Genomic DNA, 21,712 nt, shown 5'->3' with positions numbered 1-21,712 from the left:
GGTCTCAGGATGATTGTCAAAATGTTGTAAAATACGATTCCCTGCCTGCAAATCTCTTCGTAACGCTGCTTGAAATCGGTTGTTTTCTTGTCGAATTGAAAATGATCCAGTCTCTCGCAATCTATTAAATGTCAACATAAACACTCTTCGGTTTGGCACTCTTCTGTTTGGAAATCGTCGTGCATATTCTCGCACCGCCTTTAAAGCATTACCGTTGCAGAAACCGTATACAAAAACCATATCAGCATATTCACTATTAGAATACGTACGCGGCATATTGCAAAAGACAAAATTCATCTACTGTTAAAGGCTTTCAAAGAGCGACTGACAAATTCATAACAGAAAGTGGAAAATGTAATCAAATATGTCGGTGCTAGATATGGCAAGAAATGTAAACATTTTTTTTCGATTTCTCTGAAACGGAGCAAAAACGAGCATATGTCTATAGGACTTTTTTTCTTAGTTTTTTACTCCTCTACACGCTCCCGAAGTTTTGCGATTTAATTTGGAAACACCCTGTATATAAAGGTACATGTATACAGGGTGTCCCATTTTAAATAATGCATTAAGATTTCTCGAAAACTATGATATATACGGAAAAATGTTTCAAACAAAATTTGGTTCGGAGGAGGACATAATAAGGTACTATTGATTTGACCTTGGGTGGCGTAGCCAAGGCTAGATCAAGGTCATGTCGATTTTTTTAAATGGAACCCCCTATTTTCGATTACATTTTTTTGTAGCTTACATCGAGAGCTTTTCAAAATACTATAATAAAATATTTTTTCATTAAGTATTTTTCGAGTTATAAGTACAACCGGCATAAGAATTACGTAAGTTGTCCGACCGACGGCTACAACCTCTTGAATGTTGTTTAGGATCATATTCTGGATAACATTTGTCAAGATCAAGGCTATTGGAGGTTGTACCTCTTATTTCCATTTTTACGTAGAAATGAATTTTTACTACAAAAATGAAAATAAAAGGAATAATCTCCAATGGCTTTAATCTTGACAAATGTTATCCAGGACATAATCCTGAACAACATTCAAAAGGTTTTAGCCGTCGGTCAGACAACTTGCGTAATGCTAATGCCGACTGTATACTGTAACTTTCGAGCCTCATAAATACTTAATGAAAAAATATTTTATTATAGTGTTTTGAAAAGCTTTCGAAGTAAGCTATAAGAAAATGTAATGAAAAATAGGGAGTTCCATTTAAAAAAATCGATGTGATCTTAACCTGACCTTGGCGATGCCACTCAAGGTCAAATCAATGGTACCTTCTTATGTCCCCCACCGAACCATGCAACTTTTGTTTGAAATATTTTTCCGTATCTATCATAGTTTTCGAGAAATCTTAATGCATTATTTAAAATGGGACATCCTGTATATACACATACATATGTCGAATGAAATAAAAGAGCGTAGACCAAGCCAGTATATCCAACCATGTTGCACAATTGAATAATTATCGATTATGCAAACGTTAATTATTGTAATTAAATGTAATCACATTGTGTGACATTACTGATCTAATTTATAGTGACGAGCGTCACAAGTATAATATTATATATAATGCAAATGTAATGAACAAACTTTGTATTCGAGAATTATAATGGTCGTAAAAAATCAAGAAAGAAAGATGATTAAATTACAATTTTGGAATATTACAACGTGTTTCAACAATTATGAGCGAAAGGTTGGACTTGTTTCTACTTGAATTTAATTTCACACAACTTTCCTATCTGCATTGACTTTTATGATTTCTCTTCTGTATAGCACTGTTAATTCTTTAATCTTTATCGGACAAGGTTAATAAAATCCGAGCTAAAATTGCAGGTAGAAGAACAAAAACGTGAGAGACGGCGAATAATCATAAATATATGAAGTAATTCCATCTCTCCTCCTGCTATCGGAGGATATTAGAAACCCCTACTCGTGAACGCAACGATCCCTCTCTCAGTTTTATCGTCCCATAAAGCGATTCGCCGGGGGAATCATTCTGTATTTAACGTACACTCGAACAAGCCACCCGCGTTTCGTAACGCTCTGTTACAGCGAATAAAAATTTGTATTTTACGCACGGCGCACCGGAGGAAGGTGATTTCGTACGCGGGGCAAAACGCGAAACGCGCTGCACGCTAGACTCTTGATAGTCGTTACATGTTGATTTTATCGGTTGTCGAACGGCCGATCCGACGATTTCGTCCGTATCGAGGACCATCACCGAGGCGCCTATCGTGTAATGCCTCCGTAATTGCGAACAACGGGTGTCGTTATTAATAGCGACACTCCCTTAATCGCTTTCAGATTAATTAATTACTCGCTCGGATAATTGTTGAAAATCTTTTATTGCGCCGCAAAATAAAAATCCTAATCTCGAGGTTCCAAATTTCGCGACGTAAATTATCGACCTGATCTTTTTTTCTGTCGCCAACTTGCGTTTAATTTAATGTAATTACGACCCAGCCATAAATTTCAGAATGCTAAGATAGTAAATCTGTTGAGACGTTAATGTTTAGGAGAGAATTCTCACTTCTGCTTTAGATGTATAGCGGTTCGCATTCAAGCGCACACCGATAAATTGAACGCTTTCATATTGTATATTCTCATTGTATATACTCATATTATCGGTTTTAGGAATATTTGTGGTTTACATAAGACTATTTCAAACAGAACTGTATGTATAAGCTGTCACCAAAGTCATTAAACTTTGTGGCCGTGCTCTCACTCAATGTACGTTAGGAGACATTAATTATAGAATACATTACTTGTACATACCGTGACTAAATTAACTAATATAGAGAGATGAAAGAGAGAGAGAGAGAAAGAGAGAGAGAGAGAGAGAGAGAGAGAGAGGAATGAAAATATCATAAGAAAAATATATATTCCATAAATGAGAAAAAACACTAGTCTCCAGAAATATGTAAATTTTTTAAAATGAAATCACATATAACACAATATGATCAACGTTAGATCAATGTTAATACTAACACAGTATTAATATGAAAGACAAAAGAAAAATTAATCCGCAACATGTTGATAACCCGATGAGCGTTCTTCATAGTTCCGTTATTCGTTTTCCCGAAATATACAGATAACAGCACTGTTAAATTCAATATCAAATTGTGTCCACAATTTGAGAATTATTTTTAATTATTTCTGTATAAGATTGCCACTTCTACTCAATATGTCGTCAATTTAATTGAAAAAATGAAATTATCAATTATCATTTAACTCAAGAAAATGTAAATTTTATTGAAATTTAGTTTACTAAGTTTTACGTTAATGTTATTTACTTTAAAACTGATCACAGAAATAGATTGATTTATATTTTGAATTTTGATGCACATAGTTAAAAATAATGTCTAGGTCAACAACTTTGCTTTAAGAGGCCATAAGCCGCGAAACCTTAAGAAATTGACTGATCACAGTTGAAAAAAATAATCGACTGTGATTGGTCAATTTTTTACGGCTTTACGGCTTAGGACCTTTTAAAATAAAGTTATGGACCTAGACAATAAAATGTTGTTTTTTAAATATTAAATCTTATTTTATTAAATGTTATTTTTTTAACTCAAGGGACTAAGTTATCATTATTTCTTCTGCACATATATCTAACAGTGAAATACAATCGCATCCTAGCATCGACGGCGTGATATTAAGTAAGTGCCATTCTCCAACGAAATCTTTCCGAAAACAGAAGGGAAGACGATTATTGGAGATGTTCGGTGACGTGCCGCGAAGGTACCTCTCTAAGATGCGTATCTGAGGTTCGGTTGAAGTGGTTCTGAGACTTCCATTAACAATGAGGGTAGAGAGTTTGGCAGATAGGAGGTTTGAATTCCGAAGGGTGACAAAGGCGGACGAGGGAGAACGATCGATGCGGTGTGCGACGGAGAGAAACTGTCCCTCGTTGTTGCTTTCGATAATTTGGGAGTCTAATGTTTCGCCCCTTCGGCATTCGGGAGAAGCGTTTTGAGGATCCAGTTGGGGACAAGGGAGAAGAAAGGCTGAAACAGGGCGAGAAGACGTGTAAGGGGAGCGAGAGAGAAAACAAATTGACACCTGCACGCGAGAGTGGAATCTCGGGGCTGCGACCGGAACGAAAGCACTGCCGGAGGTGAGACGATTGAATAATGCAGACGCAAAGTGAGGAATCTGCTTAAAAGTCCGATCATTCAGTCTGCATTCTTCAATTGTTCTTTGCTGCCCATGGGAAAGAAGTCAGCCGACAATATTATCAGCGAGTATTGCGATTAGCTTCAACTATTAAGGTATAATAAACATTCTAATTTTTTGAACAGGTCTTACAGTGACGTCCCGCAGAACACAAACTAACAGTAACATTACAGCAATGTTTTAACAATAGATATATTGTTACGTACAACGTGTATTATATTACATTCATATTGTTGAATGGGAAATTATAACATTGATATAACGTTACTGTTAGTTTAAGTTCTGCGAGATGTGTAATTTACGATGTTGTTGAATTAGAATGCGTGATAGAGTGGACTGAGAGAAAGGCATGCCGTTTAATTCTTTCTATTTAAAATTTAAATATTGAGGTAACATGATAAGTATTTATAGGACGATTTATTCTTTATAGAAACATAAAGACATTTCTTGATATTATCATGATATTAATAAAAATTGTATGATGACATTTTCTTAGGATTTAATAAAAGATAATTTACTACGATTTAAAGAAATATAAATAGGCATGACTGAATCTATAATACTTATACATATAATTATTGCGGAGAAATTCTCTCCTCCATTATCATATATAGCATAAATATATATATTATATCAAGAAGCTTTTTAAATCTTTTTTTACAAGTGTTAAATACTGATACGTGTAGTGCCGGGAATTCCACAGCCGACGCACCCGAGGTAATATCTCTCGTTATCGAACTAATTGTGGTTAATGTACGAATGTTTCGGCACACAGTCACATCTGAGATAATTAAAATTTAAAAATTAAGAATATATATTATATTCATAACATCTAATTTTGACCGATTATTGGCACTCTCAAACGTATGTATATTGTACATTTTACACGGTCGGATCTTAATTCTTATTTATTATATTTAGATATTAACTCTTTGATAATTATGAGACAACAAGTGATGCCGACTAGTTACATCAATCGTTACTGTTTTAGAAGTTACTTTCTAGTTGTTGATTTTCTCGTTTATGAAATGTAGATAGATTCTCGCAATGAATAAATCTTGCTTAAATATCTATGCTATTCTTTGAAAAGACGAGTTAGCTATCTCTACAGTTTATTGTGCAAGTAGAGATTCATTTGCGCCGCCGTAGTATATTACGCTGGTACCACGAAACATCTCATTTCGAGATACGGCTTCACTTTTACTCAGATCCGAAATAGAATTCCACGAGATTTATTTCGACGGGTTGCTGCTTATCCCACTTGAGACATCAGTCTTTTTAAGCCTATTACGCGGGCCTTTTAATACCATTCCTTATTTCTTTTAGCTGTGATCGTCTCATGAACCCGTCGGGGTTAACATATAAACGACGGAATCCGATGACGGCTCCGTATATCATAATTTGCCGCCATAAACATTTCGCTTTGAAAATAGCTTTCGGATGATGTACTCGCGCGAATCGGTTTATCTCGAAAATATATCCACATTTGGAGAACGACTCTGGCTGCCGCACATACGACATAATATAACGATAAGTAAATCTGCGATTTAACCCGCTGTCACATAACTAGCGGTAACTCGTTTTGTAAATCTTTTCGCTTATATTATTGCATCCGCGAGACGAATAAATAAGTGCAGATCAATTCTTTTCTTAAACGCGGGCGAATCAATTATTTAATGTACGGGCTGTACTAAATCATGATTATTGAAAAATCATGAATTATAAGGAACTTAGGCTTTAGTATACTAATATAGTTAACTTTAATCTTTATTCAACTAACTTCTCATCTTTTTTTAGTTCTAAGAATCAGAAAAAGATAATAAAGAAGTTGAACCAAGATTAAGGTCTACGTCGGTGGAAAGAGGTATTAATAAATTATAATATATATACCGCTCATGGAAAGAACAGTTTTGCTAAAGTATCTAAAAATTTAGCTAGATAAAGATCTGAAAATAATTATGCTAAATCATCAAAATAGTTATGTAGAACGCTCAAGCATTATAACAATGCTTCGAAAAATTTTGACATTCTAACAACCAGCTTGAATATTCAATATAATTATTTTGATGATCCAATAATTATTTTTAGATCTCTATCTAAATTTTTAGATACTTCTACAAAATCGTTCTTTCCGTCCTCCCTTACTTCAAAAGTGACACAACCCAAAAAGCATAATTTTTGAGTTATTATCATGAATGAGCTAACATTATGTTAAAGATGAATGAGCTAACATTTTGTTAACAATCATCAAAAGTAAACTAACTTAATTAAAAGAAAAATTATAAAAATTGTCACAACTGAAAAGGATGGTTTTTTTAAATCCTTAAATGCCACACGACAGGAACATCACACTTGGGCACGGGGCGCGCATACTCATCCCGATTGCTTATAACTTTCATAAAACTGAACAAATTTTAAACGCCCAATATTAAAGAATATAACGATATTAAACAAGTATCTATATTTTTATTAATAAAAAAGTTATAAACAATGGAAAAAACATTGAAAAAGCATTGGAAAAATATCCAAGTACGTTTTACCGAAAAGGCATTGAATTGTGAAACGAAAATGACAAGAATAACATTTGATTATATTAAGAATATATTCTTTTTGTTCTCGATACTTATTTAATTAGTCGATATTTTTTCTGTAAAATGGAAAAATAGTTTTTTCTTTTCCTAAGAAACTTGATACTTTAAATTATGTTACTCTTGAAATAAGAGAACAATATACACCTTATATATTTTTTGTAGCATATAAACAATGTAATAAACATAACTTTTTATTACAAAATACAGAACGTAATTAATTAATATAACTGTTTTGTTAATTTATTAATATAATTATACTGTTGCATAATAAAAAATTGGTTTACGTATTCATTCGAAAAAATATTTTACTGCTAAAAATTCTAAACGAAAAATCGTGAGGAATTTCTCAATTTATACCAACAATAAGTCAAACATTTAACCCGCTAAACTGTCTTCGCTTTAAAGACGCGTCAAATGAAAGTACGTGCTTAAACGTTCTCGCTCAAGCATAGCAACGTCACGGGCGACCTTCATACATCGTCATCACGCAAGAGACGCAACGAGCTCGATGCACTCCAACACCTCCTGTAAAATGATGGGCACGAAAGGCGTCGAGGCATTCATTATGCGATGCTCTTGTATACGCGCGTATGAGCGAGTTTATACGCGCGGCCTTGTTTGCGTTGCGCTCAGGGCGAGGGAAATTAAGAGAGACTGGGTCGCAAGGTACACGCGAGGATTACGGGGACGGAAAACGGTGGAGCAGCACATCGTAGCCGGGGAGTTTACGGCTGTTTACGGTTATTTCCGGGGGTGTTTACGTAGCGTCCGAAATTGAGAAAATCAAGAGGCTCCGTTAGTAGAGCTGTAGAAACGCGCGCTAGAAAACTGTAGATGTGCGAGTGGTGCTCGATGAAAGGTGACCGACATCGAGGAGTGTACCTTGAGAAAATCAAGTGCGCCAAACCGAAATCCGTGAATATCTCGTCGAGTTCTTGAGAGAAAACGAGAAAAGCGGTCCCTTTTACTGTGGATTCTACGAGTATTGCTAGTAGAAACATGGTAGAATATTGACTTCAACAGCTGCATAAATCAAATGCCATTGGAAAATGATTAGAAGAGCAAATGAACGGCTCAAAGAAACACTCGAAGAATCTACGCAGAAAAAAATTGTTCAATAACTAGGATACAGAAATTAATAATGGGAATTTATATTCGGAGAAAATTTTATCAAAATATTTGTAAGATCTTAAAATATAAAATATTATTTTTATTTTACATTTTATGTAAAAGTATATAGGTACTATTTTTAATGTTTTCTGATAGATCTAAGCAAAAATAAATTTTATTTTTATTTGAAAACATTTTCTGCATATATTTTATTTTTGTTTTCTTCTATCATACTGAATAACGTGATATACATTTGAATAGCTTGTTTTATTTAACACTATATCGCGATTTATTTTTAAATCGTTTTTAGATTTTGTGAAATTTTAACAAAACATTGAATAATAGGTATATTTAAAATTATTTTGTTTTTATTTGAAGATTTTCTTTTCAACATACAATCTATAAATGAGCTATATTTCATTTGATATAAAATTAGATTAATTAGATTCGCGAAACACATAAATACACATAAATTATCAAAGGTAAATTGAAATTGAAATTTTAATAGAGATATAGAATAAATAAATACGTTAAGTAAGATATCGGAATTGAAACAGCTGCTGGAAGAAAACGATACTGCTGCAATCGAAAAAAATCAGGACGCGAAGACGGTACATTCTGTGGATCGAGACGATAATGGATAAAGGATGAAGCGTCGATAGAGAAGGTGAAACGTGGAAACGAAGGGTTGGCACCAGGGTAAAGACAGAAGGGTGCTTCTCGAAGGGCGTTCGCGGGGTTGCCTAGCTCGACGATAGTTTGAATAATGCAGACTTGCACAACGCTGCTTAAAAGGGATCGGTCCACCTCTCTCCCACCCTTCCATCCGTCCACCCCTTTATCCTCTCTTTTCACCGATCCCTTTAGAATCTCACTCTCGTTTCGTCTAAGAGTACGAACTAAGATTGATTTTGGATTGGATGGGAATTGGGAATAGTGAGCCTGTTACTCTCTAGCAGCCTATCCTCTCCTTTCTTTGCCTTTCGCTCCTTCTCGTTCTTTTCCTTCGTTGTGTCGGTCTGATTTTCTTTGCTTTTTCCTATTTCTTCCCGATATACATATGTACACATGCATTTACATAGCCGGGTATATGTTTTTGTAACTGGAAAAGGCATTGAAGATGCACTGTATTTACGGTTCCAGTTGAGATTTATTATCTTATTTTATATATATATATATGTAGACAGAGAGAGAGAGAGAGAAAATATGGAAGTCAGATATTAGTTTTTGAACTTAAAACGACAATGACTAATAACATAAAGTTTATATTGCAAGATACATGTCGATGATGATTTTAGTAGTTGACGACCTCGCTTTGTGTAATTTACAATTTTATTTAATATTTATTGCATATTGTTTATTACTTTCGCAACGTATTTTCGTATTTCTCGCGTAGCATTTAAGAATTGTACAATGGATATTAACATTTTCATCGTCGCATTCATTTCGCATTCGCGGCTATCGCTCGCTTTCACGCTCAATTTACATATTTCGCTGCGTCTGTAATCACCGCCGGCACCGATGGAATTATGGAAAGGACGTCCTTTGTGGACGTGACCGTATATAAAAGCCTGGTCTCTGGGCGAGATTTATCCTGCCGACGATCAACCCTCCCAGGGGAGTATAAAAGTGCCAAATTAGAGTGGTACAGCGACTGGGCCAGTGCCGTGCCTATATAGGGCACGGCGAAAGCCCGCATTGCGGAATGAGAGATCGCCTATCGGGGCTATCACTGCTCCCCTATCCTTCGCGATGCCAATTTGCGAGAGATCGCAATTCCCGATGATGCGAGAACATGCGAATCGGAAATGATCATTTAAATTCTCATTTTAATTTAGTCCTCATAGAACTCATTACCTCCTACGATTATGTCTAATAACTGACGTATCGTTTAATTGATTATGTATATTATGTTCTTGATTACATTCTCTTCTTGATTATCATTCTCTTCTTTCACTTCGCGCTTTCGGAAAGTTCTACCAGCGAGTAGAAGCAGTGGAAGTTCAGTTTACAACAAAAATATCTTAAACAACCCATAGTATATTTATCAGACTGCAGTATATACTCTGAAGATTTGCCGTTCCATTATTATTTTAAATCAAGTGCATTCCGTCTTCTGCTCATTTATTATTAGTGCTGTGTTGCCTAAGATTGAATTGCATCGCTGAAATACGTCTTTTTTTAATTTCAGAAGAATAATCTTTTCCTTGCAATATGCCTTAGACTTGTACAAAATTAAATGCTTTAAGATAAAATGTGTTGCGAAGAAGTATCGTTGAGATTCAAAAATAATAAATAAATATAAATGTGAAGGCTATAGGAGTCAACGCTGGTTGTAAACATGCGTGATATTTTAATAATAAATTAATACAAAAATTGGAACGTTTTGACTTCTCTTTGAGAGAGAGAGAGAGAGAGAGAGAGAAAGAGAGAGAGAGAATCATCTTTAGCCTAATACCTCTTAAATATAACGCCGTTGATTTGAAATAATACATCGCAATTCAATATCCTAATTTCCTGTATGATCGTGTGGTCGTCATGGAACAATCGTGAGACAACGAGCCGTATTCCAACATTAGTAAATGTTGTCCAACAACAGTTTCACACACAAAGCTGAGTTGTTAAAAGAACTCATGCTTACATAGTCTAGAACAGCGACAAACAGTTGACAATCATTGTAAATGAAGTCAAAAATTTGCTTTCTCGTCACACGTTAAAATTCAAAAGATTGAACTTTACGGAATATCAAAATATGTTTTGTCAGTTTAACAAACAATCAAATAATGAAATTTTCAAAATGTTTAACGTTCACCGATGTTTACTATCAGAAAAGCTAGAATAAGTATATGTATTGATATATCGTTGCGTGACTGTAACCAACGATGACACTCGGATCTGCAGCGGCGCCGCGCCGGCCGGAACACCGCATTGCAGACGCCCTTTCGAGACAACGCCGGTATCGGCATTGCCTTTTTTCCATTTATACAAATATTATTTGTATTCATATGAAATTTGCAAAACTTTACAAAGTTCTTATAAAAGTATTTCAAAATTGATTACTCCATAAGCCCGTACTCTCATTTTAAATCTTTACATGCTATATTTTTCTTGTCATTTATTTCTGCATCGTTTATCATTATATTCCTTATTATTTTTTCGGCAATATGATTTGTACTGACATTAAATACACTTGGCTGCATAAAAGTAAAACTAATTGAACTTAAACGATCTCGCTTATGATAATGTAGTTTTTTTTTTATAAAAAGAAATAGTGCACGAGTGACAGTTTCTATATACGAGATCATTATTACTTTGCCGCGACTTGATCGTAGGAGCGCAACTATTTGATTACAGATGAAAATTGCCGTGTCTGTGAATCGACGGCGTGGCGGAAATAAATGGGATGACGGACGGTGGTCTGCATTTTGAAAGTGATTCGTGCAGCGTACGGCGGCATGGACAGCGCTACACCGGAGCGGCTCCCGCGAGATCGATGCGTCAATAATTTCCTACGACGATCGTAGTTCGTTCGACTCACCAACATTATTCATCGTGCGGAATTTCGAATAAAACAACCGACTAGCAACTGTGGAATCACGTTAAAAGCTTTCTAGCTTTTTTCGCCAAAACGATCCCACGTTTCCTCTTGGCTGCTGTCCGTATGTCTATTCTTTTGTTTCTTTCTTTCTCTTTCTCTCCCTCCCTCCTTCTTCCTCTTTCTTTCCTTATCATCATTCTACCCTTTTGCCTTCCATTTCACTCTTTCGCTCTTATCCATCACTTTAGTCTTCTGTAGTCCAACATTTTCTCTGTTGAAAAGCACGAGCATGAGCGCAACGAAAGGGATAGTGAAAGAAGAGCAAACGGATGAAACAGAAAGAAGCACCGTAGTAGTAAATTTCACCGCAGTTCATGAAGAGTGCCAGCAACCGTTAACGGTAACACATCGAAATGTTCTCTCGTTCTTTCCGTATAGTGCAACAAGAGCTAACAGAACGTAGATGGGCAAGGGGAAAGGCTAGAATTCTCGGATAAAAAGGATTAATTACTCCCTTCATCGTTATCCGTTTTCACGGAAAAAAGCCGATACAACGGCTCATTATCAGAGACTTTAGGTAAAGAACGAGCACGAATCGAGGTGAGATCGATCGAAAGAAATATTGTCGCTCATATCGCACGCTATTCCGAGAGGGAATACGTTAACGATCCGCGCTTGATATAGTCTTCTATAAATTTGAAAATTTTTAGCTCGCACACGACATCTCGCACATACGGACGTTAACTGTTTCGAATACGGAAAAAGTGTGAGAAATGTGAATTAGATACAATACATTTACATGTTAATGCAGCCGTTCATTCGTTACAATAAATACGACATTATTTATGCTCTAGCTTAATTTATTTCGAAAATATGAAATTATATTATTTACTTTTAGTATATAATTTAAATATTTAGTATATATATATAATTTAAATTTTTAGACGAATGTACACTTACATTTTTAAATATACATTGACACAAGAAATTTACTTGAAAGTGAAAATGATAGAGTAATACATCCTGTATATGTAATACACACATCCCAATGTATTGATAAAATCTCTCTCTTACCTTAAGCTTTCGCGTTCCGTTTTTATAATTTCCTCGGTGATCGAAATTAGCGCCCGTAAATTATCGAGTGCTTATTATAAAACACCGGGACATTAATTCACTACGACGCGTGTAATGAGATCTACACGTGGCGAAAGTGAATTTTGGAAATCTGATTCAGACAAAAGGGTAAAAACGTGCCGAGAATCCCGACAATTGTTGCTGTAACTGGTCAAATTTTTATCATGCTTATTCACGAACTTACTGGCCAAGATGAGCCGATCGATGCGCATAGGCGTCACAGCGTCTGAAGCGCGTTTTACGTTGCAGAGAGAGAACCATTACAGATGCCGATTACTGTTAGTAGTCAGCTCGGATGACACATTTACGAGCGAAATAAAAGTCTGACAATAGAGGACAGAGGGTTTTAATGGGAGGAGAGGGGGAAGGGTTCAATGACACAGTGCGTTGGCAGACAAGTCAAGCCTGCGGAATAATGTCTCGTAGACAAAACGTCGTTGAAGAGAAAAATCGTTTTAAATATGCATTGAGATAATCGAGATCGTGAAAATGAGTGTACTAATGACTAAGATAATGTACGTTTTAAATGAGTAAAAGTAAACTCTCTTAATAGACGTAGAACGTGTTTCCAGTACGCGAAATGATTTTTTTTATAATTTAAAAATTAATATGTTATTTAATCCAGCTTTTTTCTTTTCTTCTTTTCATATTCTCGATATACGATAATCACAGAGTTTAATCTTTATCTTTTCAGAACGCTAGTTGGGGAGAATGGTCACCATGGTCGAAGTGGTCGACATGTACAAGGTAAGACATTAATTATAAAACAACGTAAAATTAAAAGAAATTAAAACAATTTACATTTATATTGTAAACGTCGTTGTAAAGTTGAGTGAATTGTTTTAATTTTTTAAATTAACTGTAAGATGTGCCTCAATAAATTTCATTTTAATTACGATTATACGAAACTTTCTTTAATTATTTGTCTCTTTTTACAACTAAATACGAATTACGGAAATGCCCCAAATGACATTTACTTACTGTAATTTCATGTTCAACTCGAGAAGATACTACAGAGAGAGAGAGAGAGAGAGAGAGAGAGAGACATTTTATGTGTTAAAGTCAGTCTTTATTACAATTTTTAAATTTTTAACATATTTAAGTGTTAATGTAACATAATGTAATAATATTATTTGAATATTTTGTGTTAAATTGATATTTAATATTTTTTGGTATTAAAATAACACAATTTGAGAATAAGTGAACAAATAATTATCTACTATAAAATATATAGTTTTAAAACATAAATTCTGAGATAAATAAAAGATGAAAGATGAAGATGTGTTTATTTAACATATGAATGTTAATTTTACTAAAGAAATGCTTCCACAATTTGTTTTCAAATTATATCAAAGTGTTACATTTTTTGTATTCATTTTTACATAATGTTTGTATTACTTTCTAATATTCATCTTGTGTTAAATTAACACACAAATTTGAGAGGAACGTTGTGGCTACGTAAAGTGTTTTAAATTTAATACAAATTTTTCAACTGTGTAAGAAAATGATTCTCATTTGAGAACTTCTATCTCACTACCCAATATTTACTGCGTGGTAACATGTTTTGTAGTAATATGCATATACGAGACAAAAAAGTTCTTATTTCTCGATGAAGAAATCGTATTCCAGAATAAACTCTACAACGCGGAGAATGGCACATCCGGTACACACATACTGTTCGGTAGTCGTGCGACAAAAGGGCGATCTTGGCGGTGGCCTCGACTCCTCCGCATGCAAGGCATGATCCAATCCTCGCGATTTCTCATCCCCTGTTTCGTGCGGTTCTAATATTGAGTCCTACCGGTAACACAACCAGAATGTTGAGCGTCCCGGAACTCATTTTGGCGGCCACTACCGGCAATAAGTTTGTTCTCAACTCACCCCGCTCGTTTTTCAGTTATACAGAAGTGGCCAGAACTAGGAGACGTAGCAATTTATGGCACTTACAACTTGCGAACTGCACTTGGGTCGAGAAAGCTTATTGTGTGATCTACAGCACTCTACTTATTGATGTTTCTACCAACTGCACGTACCTTCGTGCTTTCGTCTCTATTACAATTTCCGATCTCGTCAAATTAATAAGATGTTTAATAATAATAATTATGGATGTTACGACTGATGAGTACATTGTGATGAGTTTGTTTATTATTATAAATGATAATATCCTCCATAGTCTACAGTAATATTATTATACAAAGTCATAGTCACATGCGAATGTCTGTGATATCGTTTTGACATCATTTACACAATTGTGATAAAAGTTGCACCTCACTGTGACATACAACTATGATATACAGGGTGTCCTACCAAACTCGACCATCTGAAATACCTCACTTGATTTTTATGATGGGAAAAAATGTTTGAGATGAAAGTGGAATGGTTTCAAGGGGGACGTATTTCGGTCAAGTTGTTTTTCTTCTAGGTAGAGGCGTCAAAAAGATATGAAGGTCGCCATCAGATCAAGATAATATGTTGTTATGCCATAACCTTTTGATAATTTCACAATAACATTACAATTTATCCGTGAATATTGTGAGTTTATTGTAGGAGTGCATGTGACTTTTTTGTAGGAGTACTGTCCATGAGAGCTGCACCTATGTCATAACATCGTCTTTACGTAATTCAATTAGTGCTGCAAAATTAATAGGATTGAGTAATAGAGAATAGACTTATTGTACATCGTGCATATTATTTAAGAACGATTTAAAAATAAATTCATCCGCAATATTATTTACGTAATTACAAAGCTTCGTAATTGGGATTAATCTGTACGCATAATGTATGCTACGTGTTATTATTCCAATTAACTAATTGTTTGTGCGTCGGTTATTGTTCAAAGCAGATAATTACTATCCGTGTAGAATAATGCAATCGATACTGACTTCTCTAAAATTGGAGCCAAGTCGTAATCAATTCAATCGAATCCATTTAATATGTAACGATGGTTATTATAAATAGTCAGCTAATACAATGTTTGTTTCAATGCACAAAAGATTTGTACATGTACAACCAAAAATCGCGAGAGAGAGAGAGAGAGAGAGAGAGAGAGAGAGAGAGAGAGAGAGAGAGAAAGCAGTAGATATAATTAGAATATAAATTACTTCATAACTATTGATATTATTTGTGTATATTAAGACGCTATATTAAGACTTCTAAAGTTAATATGCTAACTCATTTTTCCATATTTGATTAGCTTCATTAACGGCCATTTTTTATTAGCTTCATTTTCTCTTATTTTTCAAGTCGGTTCTAAAAATTTCCCGACATTTTAATGCTTCTTTTATAATTTATAGTTCTATTTGAAGCTCTATTTGGAGAATTCCGCGTTATTTACAAGAAAAATATCTAAAGAAGATAATTTTTTATGAAGAATATCTATGCATCACATCTTCTCGAGCTTCATACATTATAATACAAAAATGATTTTAGTCGCGATTGAATTAAAGATCTAATAAAAAAAATACTATAATAAAATCACAAAAATCGCTTTAGTCGAAATATTTAATGTTGTTTAAGTAGACGGCTTATATATGCAGATCATAATCGGTAAGAACACTTTATATCATAAATAATATTTTCATTTAAATATTCGAATGTATTTTGCATTCTCTTGAGTAAAGGAGCCAACTCATACTTGTTGAGGTAACGCAATTTCCAGCGAATAAAGATCGTTCATGAAATTAGCGTGAAGTAGTAAATTGAATTAACTAACTGCGTCGCGCAACGGCACGCGGTGGTGAAATGCAATTAAACTCTTGACGATTTCAGCGCGCCTTGATTATGAAAAGTTCGTTGAATAAGCATGCCTAGGAAAGACATCTTGTCGAAATGCGTTCAAAAAAAGTCATTATACTTAATTTCTTAATAAATTTCCTTTTTCGTTTTTTTAGGACGTGCGGTGGCGGAATTTCGCGACAACAGCGTCGATGCAGGCGTAATAGACCTTGCAAGGGGAAGGTCTGGACTACCAGATATAAAATCTGCAATCCGGAGGTGAGTATTATCACATTTAATTTGCCTGATTGTACTTATCTTGTTTCGTGTAGAGGGTGTCGTGGCTAGTTGTTACATATGGGACAGGTCGTGACACTTATTGTTAATATATTTTTGGAATGACAAATAGCAAGATGAATAAATAAATAAATTAATAAAATAAATAAATATTTAACAGAGTTATTAAAAAAAAAAACACGTTTTAAACATGTTTTGAACAGTTTTAAACATGCTTATAATCGTTTAAACATGTTTTTTTATAATACTGTTTAAAGCATGTTTGAAGCATTAAAAATATGTTTAAAAAGAAATATTTTATTCTTAAGAAAAAAACATTAGTCGTCGCCAACCATAATATATAATATATTATATGAATAAATAAAGTATATTATCTATAATTTTCTAAATGTATCTATTATACATTTATTATTAATTAAAGTTAATAATATTTTTGTAGAATCTTTACTTGGTAACATATGTATAAGTTTCATTTATCTAATCCCTTAAAAAATTTTTTTAATTATAATTACTATTAATATGGCAGAGCGAAGCTAGTTGTGGTGTTATAAATTGTTACAACTTTTATAACTGTTGTTTATATTTATATCTGTTCTATTTTACATTTTTAGTAGATAGATATACAGAAAATAGTTATTTTTATCTTTTCTTGCAAATTAATATTTTTTATTGTTTACTTTTACTTTATTAAAATAATACAAGATTAAAATGTTGATTATATTTATATTTATGATCACGTATGATATTTATGATGCGTATATACATACTTCCATTGTTTGAGAGTTTAATATATTTGATAATAATTAACATATTTAAAAAATAGAATTATTACAACACACCTGTTCCATGCACGGTAGATTGTATCACGTAATTTGTTGTTATTTTTATTAATGTGAGTTATATAAATTACAATATTAAATAAAAACATAATTGGTATAGATTTATGAGTCAATTCTAAGCAGAATTGTAAGACTCGTAACGTGTTCTCGTAAAACTTATATGAATTTAAGACTAGTATTCTAATTTTATGCGTATGTATTGTAAGACGTACGATTATTCATACATAAATATCTACGATTTCTTGTAAATTTTGTGGCTAGTAAGAAACTGTCTGTAAAAATATTATATAAAGGTATAAGCACTTAAAAATTCTTACAAGTCTTACAGGGATATATTACGAGCCTTACGATTCTGCTTAGAATTTAGACATTAGACAGCTTTTAATAAATCTATTCGCGGTATTTATCCAATTTACAGATTGTAGGCTACAAAAAAATATTTTAAAAAAGTATAACAACTTCCTAGTCTCTCCTATCACACGAAAGACAAATTCTTCTCAGTTTCGTTGTATTTTTTTTATATACAAGTCTTGTTCATGATCAAATTTGCTTTAAAATAAAGAATTAGCCAATTAGTATATACATAAAATGCTAAGTTAAAAAAGTACCTTTAACTAAAGCTGAACAATTATATTTTAAAAATAAGTTGTTTCGCCACATAAATAAATTTTGTAATTAAATACAGCAAACAAAAAAGGAAAAAAATAGCGATAAAATATTTTATTTAACGCGATTATGAATGCGGAAATAGCAGAAGACAAATAATGCTAATAACGAGATTAATTATTTTCTTAAATTAGAAATTTTCGAAGGTAACCGATAATTTACTAAATAAATAAAAAATTCTCGGTTCGCACGTCGCGACGCAGAATAAGTATAGCAGAAATGTATAAAGAGAACAGTGTTTCGCTTTATATATATTAATGTATTCAAAGCGAATGTTACTAAGCAATGATGTGGCAAACCGTTATTGATTTTCCGTTATGCAAATGTATAGGATATATCTTAGATCTATCTATCCTTTTATTTAGGGATTCCTTTATGTGCACGTTGAAGCGCAAGCGCACACCCAACTTTATCTAAAATTCAAAATAACACGTCTACACAGTAAAACATTGACGTAATCGCGCGTATATGTTGGAATATACATATAGACACGTATAATTTATAGCTTCAGCCATTCTCGCGTATTAATTGCGTTCAATCGCATTACGTTTAACAATGACATCGCTATTTTACACTCATTACGAGTGGTTACTGAAAATACCGTGGAGAGGCGATGCACAACTGCGATGAGCAATAATGCAAACGGATCGCGCCACAATTACGCGAATTAAATGACATTTATTGTCGCAAATCATTCTTAAATATTTCAGTCCACGTCGAACATCCGTCGGCGTCAATGTTGTACCAACCGAGATGTAAATTGGATACATGATGAATTCGATATTGGTGCATAACAGCCGGCAGCGTTTCTCGTGTGTATGTACAAGCACGTTCTGCATCGCGGCTAAAACCAATACGCACGCTCTGCAGTTATCCGGAGTACCTCCCTCGATGTTATGGTAGATGCAGGTGACCCGACCTATATTTGTATCTGGGGCAAGTTTCGAAGAGAATGCGGCTATACGTATTAAACAGCTCCACTTCAACGTGGTCTTGCCCGATCGATAGTCACCCTAAGTCGATATTCTTCGCTAGTCTCAACTTCATTTAACTTGAACGGATTATAAAGAGGAGCGTGCTTAGAAGAATCGATATTAATCACGAAAATCGGCTAACCTAAATCGAGAGGTTTAACGACCTATCGTTATTAATTCGCGAGAAAGCAATTACGCTCATAATCGGGTAAACACATTCGTGTGTCTGTTAATAGCCTCGTTGTAAATTTTATCGTATTTAGTAGTTCCGTATTTTCATGTGTGCATCGTCTGTTTCCGTAACATTTTTATTGTTTAATATTTCTCGTTGGAAAATATGACCGTTCGCGTACGCACATTTTTACACGCACATTACTTTTAACTCAGGGTAATATGCCTTTTCATTTGGACTTAAATCGACATAGTTAAGAAATAAGCAAGAGAAAAGATTTCCACTGCCCTTACGGACAAATTCTGGTATAAAAAGCGATTTTTAAAGTTAAATGATTTTTTTTAAAGAAAATTATCAAACATAAATTTAAGATTTTAAATACGCATATACATTTATTCATGTTTAAACTATAATATATGTATGAATTTTTAAAAGTTTCTAAACTAAATATTCTCAAAATTATAAACTGCTATGGACATCTTTTGTCTTAAAATTACATAGTAGACATAATTGGGAGGATTTCTACCCATCTGAAATAAATAAATTACTACAATTTTTAGTTTAAACATGAATATTACCCGTACTAGAATCAAGTTAATACCTTTTGAATTTCTATTTTTTTTTAATAAGAAAAAGAGCAAGAGTTTTGATAGCAGAGCTAATAATTTTAACTTTTAGTATTATGATTGGATCATTTGTCCCGAATTTCTTTTCTTTGAAATACTAGATGCACTACTTTGAAATATTACTTTAAAATATTTGGTTAAATAATAGTTTTTATCTTTTCCCTTTTTTTTTAATACACAGCTGTGTATAAATACTTTTTAAAAATATTAAAATATATGTGGGAATCATTTAATAAATTTTGTACACTTGTAAAAGTGATGAAAATTAATCCGAAACGCGAACGATTCTTTGTATGTAGTAATAGATCGGAAAATTATCATGTACTAAAGATCAAAAATATTGAGCTTAGAAGCTTTCAAAAATTTATACATATAATTTAAGTAACAATAAATATATATCAAACCAAAATCTAAATTAAATTTCTACGTTTAATAGCTTTATATTAAAAAAGAAATTTACCTTGAAAATCGCTTTTGTAGACCAGAACCCTCTCTTAATTTATTTAACTCTAGACGAGATGACGAGTGTCTTTCGTATTGCTTGAAATTTCGAATAAATCAAACGTCGTTCGTGGCTGATGTCAAATTCGATCAGAGATAGCACCGGCTTCATTCTATTGTATATGTGACCATGACGTGATGGTACGGTGACGTTTCTTCCTGCGAATCATTTCGTGATACTGCTGTTCTATGTACTCGTATTAGTTTCCGCGTCACATATCAATCAATTGCTGGAACGATCAATAATACTTATATACAGATATGTATGTATATATAATACTGAAATGATTTTTAGTAGAGTTTTCCTTAACATAAAAGAAATCAAAATATAAATTAGGATATTTCCAATCGATTTGCTACGCTGAAATAAATCGCGCCAAAAATCGTGTCCGCGCAGTTCCATTAGACAAAATCGCTCTGTATATTAAAGTTCCAGATTCATCAGAGAACGATTAGCGACGCCACTTTTCAGACCGATTAACACGCTTGTCGCATTAACGCGACGACGCCGACCCAAATTGACGTCGTTAACCGACTCGCTCAGCACAACGGCGCGGAACTCTCTCTCGAGAGAGAGATCGCATATACCGAGTTTCCGTAAAATCGTAAAAGTGCAAAGCACCGTCGGCTCTGGATGGAGAACGCCTTTGTCGCCGGGCGGCCGCACGACCAACGCGATGTGACATTCCGCCCGCGGGGCTATGTTCGTACGGCGTTTGGCTCGTGCATGAGAAAATGCACTCTCCTATCCTCGGTACATGCGTATATATACATGCACGATGCAACAAAGATATCGGTGGTCGTTTACAAAGCGGCGTCAATCTTGTCGAGATACCCTACCATCACCCCCGTCTCTCCCCATCGAGCGTTCTCACCTTCCTGCAGCTTACTCCGTTCGCACACGTAACGCGTAATATCTTTTCATTTAACCGGACCGAAACGTTTTATTGTTCCTCACCGATGGCGACGAGACTGCACTTGCAGACGTACATTTCCGGACAATGCAAATGTGAAGATAACTATATATATGTATCGCTACTGCAGTGTTCTAAGGCTGCGTTATGTTATAGATATTCAATCCAATGCAAACGTGTACAATCGCTAATTCTTCTTATCGTTTTATTGTTTTTTGTTGTATTAACGTTCTCCAAAAACTAATCAAGAAAGAATAGTTAATGATTCTTCCGCTATACAGAGAGTTGAAAAATTTCTGTTAAATTTCTGTTAAATTTAATACATTTCACGTGTTTCAAAATGGTCATACAAAGGAGAATGTTAAAAAGAGGTCGATTTTTGCCCACAAAGGTGTATGTAAAAGAATAGCGTTTTTTATAGATTTTGACCTCCTGAATACAATAATGTCAAT

General features: G+C 34.0%; 1 protein-coding gene across 1 annotated transcript in view; it reads left to right on the top strand.

The window, feature by feature from the left end:
- nolo (ADAMTS-like no long nerve cord) overlaps positions 1-21,712 on the top strand; it is a 276,431-nt gene that overhangs the window by 160,844 nt on the left and 93,875 nt on the right. Inside the window, 2 exon segments of the mRNA XM_018452805.1 lie at positions 13,252-13,304; positions 16,448-16,550. Coding sequence (XP_018308307.1) covers positions 13,252-13,304; positions 16,448-16,550 — 156 coding nt within the window.

This window comes from Mycetomoellerius zeteki, unplaced genomic scaffold, assembly GCF_001594055.1.
Source record: "Mycetomoellerius zeteki isolate Tzet28-1 unplaced genomic scaffold, Tzet1.0 scaffold35, whole genome shotgun sequence".
Classification (NCBI taxonomy): Eukaryota; Metazoa; Arthropoda; class Insecta; order Hymenoptera; family Formicidae; genus Mycetomoellerius; species Mycetomoellerius zeteki.
This window is presented reverse-complemented; position numbering and strand designations above follow the sequence as displayed.